General features: G+C 54.3%; 1 protein-coding gene across 3 annotated transcripts in view; it reads left to right on the top strand.

Annotated features, from left to right (window-relative positions):
- selenbp1 (selenium binding protein 1) overlaps window positions 1-7967 on the top strand; it is a 61122-nt gene extending 53155 nt beyond the window's left edge. The window contains exons 12-13 of one of the 3 annotated variants that reach the window (XM_072490596.1): window positions 54-109; window positions 5882-7967. In XM_072490596.1, the coding sequence (XP_072346697.1) occupies window positions 54-109; window positions 5882-6044 (219 nt within the window). In that variant the 3' untranslated portion in view covers window positions 6045-7967. Of the gene's footprint in view, window positions 1-7; window positions 110-5881 lie in introns of all 3 variants that reach the window. The other 2 variants (XM_072490594.1, XM_072490597.1) reach the window with 2 other exon arrangements.
- The last annotated feature ends 1108 nt before the right edge of the window (window positions 7968-9075 follow it).

Raw genomic sequence — 9075 nt, 5'->3', positions numbered from 1 at the left:
TTTGGGGCGGACCGCAAATGATCCAACTGAGTTTGGATGGGAAGCGCATGTACGTCACCACCTCCCTGTACAGCGGATGGGACAAGCAATTCTACCCCGAGATTATCAAGTGAGTCCATTGCATGCTGGGAGCTTGGCTCTTTCACATCTTGTTGACACCGTGCCCATATCCCCCCCCCCCCCCCCCCCCCCCACCCCCATCCAATTATCCTGGCTCCAATTCACAGATTGGTGCAGCAAAGGCGGAGGCCATTCAACCAGGCACGCCCGTGCTAGCCCTTTGAGGGAACAATTTAGCTCCTGCCGCTCCCCCGTAACCCCCTTTTCAGAAAACAGTCCCATTTCCTCACGAGAGCCTCAACCAAATCTTCCCCCTCCACACCCTCAGGTAGCCCCTTTGGGGTTTCCCCTCCCTCCCCTCCACCTCTCTCCCCCTCCCCCTCTCTCCCCCTCCCCCTCTCTCCCCCTCCCCCTCTCTCCCCCTCCCCCTCTCTCTAACCCCTCCCCCTCTCCCTCCCCCTCCCTCCCCCTCCACTCCCCGCACACTCCCCCTCCCCTCCCTCCCACCACCCCCTCCCTACCCCTCCACTCCCCCATCCCCCCCGCACCCTCCCCCGCCCTCCCCCTCCACTCCTCCATCCCCCCGCACACTCCCCCTCCCCTCCCTCCCCCCCACCGCCTCCCTCCCCCTCCCTCCCCCTCCCCCTCCACTCCCCCATCCCCCCGCACCCTCCCCCTCCTCCCCCTCCTCCCCTCCCCCTCCCTCCCCTCCCTCCCCCTCATCCCCCACCCCCTCCCCCTCATCCCCCACCCCCTCCCACTTCCAACCTCCTCCCCTTCCACCCCTCCCCCTCCCCTCTTCCTCCCCTCCTCCCTCCTCCCCCTCCCTCCCTCCTCCCCCTCCCCACCCCCTCCCCCTCCCCCCACCCCCTCCCCCTCCACCTCCCGCCCCCTCCCCCTCCATCCCCCTCCACCCCTCCTTCTCCCCCCTTCCCCTCCCCTTCCCCTCCCCCTCCACCTCCACCCCCCTCCCACCCCCTCCCCCTCCCCCTCCATCCCCCTCACTCCCCCTCCACCCCTCCCCTCCCCCTCCATCCCCCTCCCTCCCCTCCACCCCCCTACTCCCCCTCCCTCCCCTCCACCCCCCTACTCCCCCTCCCCCTTCCCCTCCATCCCCCTCCCTCCCTCTCCCACTATCCCCTACCTCGCCCCTCCCCCCTTCCCCTGCTCCCCCTCACCCTCCTCTCCCCCTCCCCTCCCTCCCCCTCCCCCTCCCGCTATCCCCCTCCCTCCCCCTTTCCCCCTCCCCTGCTCCCCTCCCTCCCTCCTCCCCTTCCCTCGCCCCTCCCTTCCCCTTCTCCCCCTCCCCCTTCCCTCCCCCTCCCCTCCCCCCTTCCCCCCCCCTTCCCCTCCCCCCCTTCCCCTCCCCCCCCTTCCCCTCCCCCCCTTCCCCTCTCCCCCCTTCCCCTCCCCTTCTCCCCCAACCCCCTCCCACCACACCCTCAGGTAGCACCTTTGGGATTTCCCCTCCCTCTCCCCCTCCCTCCCCCCTCCACGCTTCCCCCTCTGCCCCCCTCCCCCTCCCTCCCCCTCCCCCCCTCCCCCTCCCTCCCCCTCCCACCCTCCCCCTCCCCCTCCATCCCCCTCCCACCCCCTCCCCCCTCCCTCCCCTCCCTCCCCCTCCCCCTCCCCCCTCCCTCCTCCTCCCCCTCCCTCCCTCCTCCTCCCTCCCCTCCTCCTCCTCCTCCCTCCCCCCCCACCCTCGCCCCTCCCTCCCCCTACCCCCACCCAGAGGAAACCCACGCTTAGATCTGTGTTTTCTCGTTCTCGAATCTGTTCACCAGCGGGACCAAGTCCCCCCTCTCTACTGTCACCACAAGAGTCTGCTCCACCATTCACTCATTTTTCAAAATAAATTTAGAGGTACCCAATTCAATTTTTCCAATTAAGGGGCAATTTAGCACGGCCAATCCACCTAACCCGCACATCTTTGGACACTAAGGGACAATTTAGCACGGCCAATCCACCCAATCTGCACATCTTTGGACACTAAGGGACAATTTAGCACGGCCAATCCACCCAACCTGCACATCTTTGGACACTAAGGGACAATTTAGCACGGTCAATCCAACTAACCCGTACATCTTTGGACACTAAGGGGCAATTTAGCACGGCCAATCCACCCAATCTGCACATCTTTGGACACTAAGGGACAATTTAGCACGGCCAATCCACCCAACCTGCACATCTTTGGACACTAAGGGACAATTTAGCACGGCCAATCCACCCAACCTGCACATCTTTGGACACTAAGGGACAATTTAGCACGGCCAATCCACCCAACCTGCACATCTTTGGACACTAAGGGACAATTTAGCACGGCCAATCCACCCAACCTGCCACATCTTTGGACACTAAGGGGACAATTTAGCACGGCCAATCCACCCAACCTGCACATCTTTGGACACTAAGGACAATTTAGCACGGTCAATCCAACTAACCCGTACATCTTTGGACACTAATGGACAATTTAGCACGGCCGATCCACCTAACCTGCACATCTTTGGACAGTAAGGGGCAATTTAGCACGGCCAATCCACCTAACCTGCACATCTTTGGACACTAAGGGACAAATTAGCACGGCCAATCCACCTAACCTGCACAACTTTGGACACTAAGGGACAATTTAACACGGCCAACCCACCTAACCTGCACATCTTTGGATACTAAGGGACAATTTAGCACGGCCAATCCACCTAACCTGCACATCTTTGGACACTAAGGGACAATTTAACACGGCCAACCCACCTAACCTGCACAACTTTGGACACTAAGGGACAATTTAGCACGGCCAACCCACCTAACCTGCACATCTTTGGATACTAAGGGACAATTTAGCACGGCCAATCCACCTAACCTGCACATCTTTGGACACTAAGGGACAATTTAGCACGGCCAATCCACCTAACCTGCACAACTTTGGACACTAAGGGACAATTTAACATGGCCAACCCACCTAACCTGCACAACTTTGGACACTAAGGGACAATTTAACACGGCCAATCCACCTAACCCGCACATCTTTGGACACTAAGGGGCAATTTAACATGGCCAACCCACCTAACCTGCACATCTTTGGATACTAAGGGGACAATTTAACACGGCCAACCCACCTAACCTGCACAACTTTGGATACTAAGGGACAATTTAGCACGGCCAATCCACCCAACCTGCACAACTTTGGACACTAAGGGACAATTTAACACGGCCAACCCACCTAACCTGCACATCTTTGGACACTAAGGGACAATTTAGCACGGACAATCCACCCAACCTGCACATCTTTGGAGACTAAGGGACAATTTAGCACGGCCAATCCACCTAATCTGCACATCTTTGGACACTAAGGGACAATTTAGCGCGGCCAATCCACCCAACCTGTACATCTTTGGACACTAAGGGACAATTTAGCACGGCCAATCCACCTCACCCGCACATCTTTGGACACTAAGGGGCAATTTAGCACGGCCAATCCACCTAACCTGCACATCTTTGGACACTAAGGGACAATTTAGCACGGCCAATCCACCTAACCTGCACATCTTTGGACACGAAGGGACAATTTAGCACGGCAATCCACCTAACCTGCACAACTTTGGACACGAAGGGACAATTTAGCACGGCCAATCCACCTAACCTGCACATCTTTGGACACGAAGGGACAATTTAGCACGGCCAATCCACCTAACCTGCACATCTTTGGACACTAAGGGACAATTTAGCGCGGCCAATCCACCCAACCTGCACATCTTTGGGTTGTGGGGGCGAAACCCACGCAGACACGGGGAGAATGTGCAAACTCCACACGGCCAGCGACCCAGAGCTGGGATCGAACCTGGGACCTCGGCGCCGTGAGGCAGCAGTGCTAACCACTGCGCCACCGTGCTGCCCTTCCGCCATTCGATCATCCCCATTCTCCTGCCTTCTCCCCATCACCCCTGATCCCCTTATTGATCAGGAACCGATCTATCTCTATCTTAAAGACACTCAGTGATTTGGCCTCCACAGCCTTCTGCGGCAAAGAGTTCCACAGATTCCCCACCCTCTGGCTGAAGAAATTCCTCCTCATCTCTGTTGTAAAGGATCGTCCCTTTAGTCTGAGATGGTGTCGTCTGCTTCTAGTTTTTTCCAGAAGTGGAAACATCCTCTCCACGTCCACTCTATCCAGGCCTCGCAGTATGCCCCAAACCCTCCCAGCTCCCCCCCCCTAATGTTCGATGTGATCCAATTCTCGAAGGTGCATAATGAATAATGCCCATGAATTGTAGAACCCCTCCATCCTCCCCTCAGTTCAAATTTGACCTTTTCAAGCGTCAAGAATTCCAGCAGGTCCCCCCGCCACGCCAGGGCACAGGGTGGAGAGGTCGATCTCCACCCTAACAGGATCCGCCTTCGGGCGATCAACGAGGCGAAGGCTCCAACATCTGCCTCCGCGCCCGTTTCCAACCCCGGCGTGCCCGACATCCCGAATATGGCCTCCCGGGGGCCCGGGTCCAGTTTCCCGTGTGCACCACTATAGAGATTACCCTAAAAAGCTCCTTCCAGTGATCCTCCAGCTTTGGACAGGACCAGAACATATGGATGTGGTTTGCGGGGCCCCCCCGCAACGTTCACACACATCTTCCGCTCCCTCAAAGAGCCGGCTCACCCTCGCCCTCGTGAGGTGTGCTCTGTATACCACCTTCAGCTGTGTCAGCCCCAACCTCGCGCACGAGGTGGAGGCGTTCACCCTCCGGAGCACCTCGCACCAGACCCCCTCCTCCATACCCTCTCCCAACTCTTCCTCCCACTTTGCCTTGATCCCTTCCCGCGGCGCCTTCTCCTCCTCCAAAATAGCCACGTAAATGGCCGATACTACCCCCTTCTCCAGTCCCCCTGTCGTCAGTGATGTGTTAAGTGAGTTGGTTCAACGTTGACTGCAAGTGGACGCAGTGAAACTAGAAACAGGTTTCCGACACAGGAGATGGTCCAACACTGTTTTATTGAACTTCCTGATTGCTGTACATAGTCTGCTGTGGGGTGACACTCGATTAATCTAACTGATAATCTCCTACTGCCTTGACCAGACTAACTCTCTACCACATGGTGATGGTGCTCACTGCCTTGTGCACTCTGACTATCTCAGTCGCTGTGTCCTGTAGAGGGAGAGTCTTCCTGCCCTGTGTGCTTTGTAGTGGTGGTGTCCTGTCTGGTGATTGGTTGTTCTGTGTCGTGTGTGTTCATTGGTTATCCTGTGTGTCAATCACTGCCTGTCTGCATCTCATTATATACATGAGTGGATATTATGACAGTCAGCACCTCCTCCAGCACTGACGAGGCCGGCTCCACTGGGAAGCTCTGTATCCCCGTTCTGGCAAAGTCTCGAACCTGCGTGTACCTCAACATTTCCCCCTGCTCCAGCCCATACTTCGCTCCCAGCCCCTGAACCGACCCCGGCCCCGAAGAAACGAATCTTTTCGTGTCCTAATTTCTTTCTTCTCCCGTCGCCGAACATTTCCACCCCCAGCTCAGAATGGCATGCCTTTTCTAGCTCCTTTATTTTCTGGCCCACATCCTGACGACTGCGAGGGGGGGGGGCGGGGGAGGGCCTGGACATAACTCCCGTCAGGGTCTTTTTTTTAACCTTTGCCCAGAACCTTCACGGATTTGAACACCCCGCGCTAAAATCTCCTCCCGGCCTTCCCTCCTCCAGGGAGGACCCCACCCAACCCTCTCCGCCCTGTCCTCGTCCCTCCTCCGTGGAGCCGTTCTCGCGGGCCTTGCCCGCAAGGAGAGTTGGGAGCTGAAAGGTTTGAGTTCCGGATGATGCTCTGTGTTGCAGGGAAGGTTCGGCGATGCTGCAGATCGATGTGGACACCGGGAAGGGCGGCTTGGCCGTCAACAAGAACTTTCTCGTCGACTTCGGGAAGGAGCCGGACGGGCCGTCCCTTGCCCATGAAGTCCGGTACCCCGGCGGCGACTGCAGTTCCGATATCTGGCTGTAGGGGGAGGTGTCAGATCTACCATCCGGATTCGGCTGCACTTTGCGAATCGCTAAACCTCAGTAGAAATTTAAGTTAAAATTTGTCCGGTGCAAATGAGAATCGTTTTATTTGTCTCCTATTGATTACATCGCGAGTCATTTGGAAGGCAATTTGTAGACAATTTAAACTTTCAAAGAATCACAGGAATGATTTTCGTGCTCAGGCAACCAGCTCGCAATAACTTCAAAAGTCAAAGTCACAAAGAGAAATATGAAAGACAGCGAATAGTTTAGTCAAAGTATAGATTGATTCTGGAAAGAGAGAGAGCGAGAGAGTGATCCAGATAAAAATGGCCGCCCAAAACTTCAGTTATACTTACTGTACCATAATCTGTCTTCAGCCATCCAATTGGGCTGGTTTAGCACAGTGGGCTAAATCGCTGGCCCGCAATGCAGAACGCAGCCAGCAGCGCGGGTTCGATTCCCGTACCGGCCTCCCCGAACAGGCGCCGGAATGTGGCGACCAGGGGCTTTTCACAGTAACTTCATTTGAAACCTACTTGTGACAATAAGCGATTATTGTTAATTACACCCCGAGGTAATCCTACTTGGTTTGGATTAACATCAAATGAGTTTGATTTAGAGACGAACTCGGAGCAGGAGTCGGCCATTCGGCCCCTCGAGCCTGCTCCGACATTCAATGAGATCATGGCTGATCCTTTGTGGACTCAGCTCCACTTTCCGGCCGAACACCATAACCCTTAATCCCTTTAATCTTCAAAAAACTATCTATCTTTATCTTAAAAACATTTAATGAAGGAGCCTCTACTGCTTCACTGGGCAAGGAATTCCATAGATTCACAACCCTTTGGGTGAAGAAGTTCCTCCTAAACTCAGTCCTAAATCTACTTCCCCTTATTTTGAGACTATGCCCCTTAGTTCTGCTTTCACCCGCCAGTGGAAACAACCTGCCCGCATCTATCCTATCTATTCCCTTCATAATCTTATATGTTTCTATAAGATCCCCCCTCATCCTTCTAAATTCCAACGAGTACAGTCCCAGTCTACTCAATCTCTCCTCGTAATCCAACCCCTTCAGCTCTGGGATTAACCTAGTGAATCTCCTCTGCACACCCTCCAGCGCCAGTACGTCCTTTCTCAAGTAAGGAGACCAAAACTGAACACAATACTCCAGGTGTGGCCTCGCTAACACCTTATACAATTGCAGCAGAACCTCCCTAGTCTTGAACTCCATCCCTCTAGCAACGAAGGACAAAACTCCATTCGCCTTCTTAATCACCTGTTGCACCTGTAAACCAACTTTTTGCAACTCAGATTTGAGGGTTAGTTGTCACTCATTTATCGGCAACATTAACCTAAAATGTATTCTTATATAAGCTAGGAATGCGATTCAGATTTCTTAGGCCTTGTCCTTGGCTTATTTTATCTTGCAAATGTATTTTGCTAGCTGCAGAGGACATTTCTGTTTGCAGCGCTGTTCTTGAAATGCTGAATGTGTGTGGGTTTTTTTTTTAATGACCTGAGGTTTTGAGTGATTCAATAGACTAGGGACTCAATGCTAAATAGCTATCTTTCGAACTATCACTTTTACTCTTCGATGTATTAGGAAACCGTGGGCGTCTACAGATGGGGGGAGGATTTCAGAGCCCAAGGAGGACTGGAGTCTTCGGGGGTGGCCGCTGCAACTCTGGAAGGCCTAAATTAGGTTCTGTGTTGTTATATTACGATATTGTAATATATATATTACTCTTTTTGTCTAGCCAAGTTGTTGAATTATAGCCCTTGTCTTGCAATGATGATAAAACAATATAATGAGTAATATAAAATAATCTTGTGAGTTCTTTTTGCTTAATACTGAGCTAGTAAAACAGAAACAACTGTCGATCAAACTGTTAAATAATATAAAGATAAGTACTGATATCTATTCACTTCTTCTCTCGAGTCTGTATTCTCTGCACTCCAGACACACACTCCTCTGGGAAAGAGTGGGAAAACATTTATATAGGTCCCAATAGCGTGGCCATCTCGTGTTCAGCTGCCTGGACTAGCTTAACATCGCCTGATCATGCATTACTGCAAACAGAGATCACTACATCCCCCCCTTTTTAAAAAACATTGGGCAGGATTCTCCACTCCCGCGGCGAAGTGGCCACGCCGTGGTGAACGCCGTCGAGGTTCACGACGGCGCGAAACGGCCCCTATCCCGACCGATTCAGGGCCCGATAATGGGCTAGGAGCGGGGCCGCGTCATTTACACGCGCCAGGCCCTGTCGCCGCGTAAAGGCGGCGCCGCATACGTGACGCGGCCGGCGCCGCATAACTGGCGTCACCCCCGCATGCCCGGGTTGGCCGGCGCTGCATAACTGGCGTCACCCGCGCATGCGTGGTTGCCGTCCTCTCCGAGTCCGCCCCGCAAGAAGGTGTCAGACGGATCTTGCGGGGCTGCGGAAGGAAGGAGGTCCTCCTTCAGAGAGGCCGGCCCGATGATCGGTGGGCACCGATCGCGGGCCAGACCCCATTTGAGGCCCCCCCCCCCTGGTATTTAGTACAATCATAGTTTATTATTTATTTTTAAGAAACATTTTGTTCGGGTATTTGTAGTAACAGCAGGGTACATAAAACATTTCCATCCCTCTTACAATCTTCGCTACCCCAATAATGAAACAATAGCCTAACACCCCCCCCCCCCCCCCGCTTCCCCGCGCCTAGATTCCTGCTTCTGCTGACATTTTAATTTTCTCCGAGAAAGTTGACGAACGGCCGCCACCTCCGGGTGGACCCTAACATCGGCCCTCTGAGGGCGAACTTTATTCTCTCAAGACTGTGAAACCCAGCCACGTCTCGCTAGCCCAGGTCTCTCATTTTTGGGGGCTTCGAGTCCCCTCCGCATTAACGGAATCCGTCTCCAGGCTACCAGGGAGGCAAAGGCCAAAACGTCAGCCTCTCTCGCCCCCTGGACTCCCGGTGTTGCCCGTTTTCGATCCCAACAGCGTCGCTAATACTGTTGCTAATATTAATGATAATGTTGGTGA

Source organism: Scyliorhinus torazame, chromosome 26 (assembly GCF_047496885.1).
Source record: "Scyliorhinus torazame isolate Kashiwa2021f chromosome 26, sScyTor2.1, whole genome shotgun sequence".
Taxonomy (NCBI): Eukaryota; Metazoa; Chordata; class Chondrichthyes; order Carcharhiniformes; family Scyliorhinidae; genus Scyliorhinus; species Scyliorhinus torazame.
The sequence above is the reverse complement of the archived record's forward strand: the minus strand, read 5'-3'. Positions and strand labels throughout refer to the sequence as shown.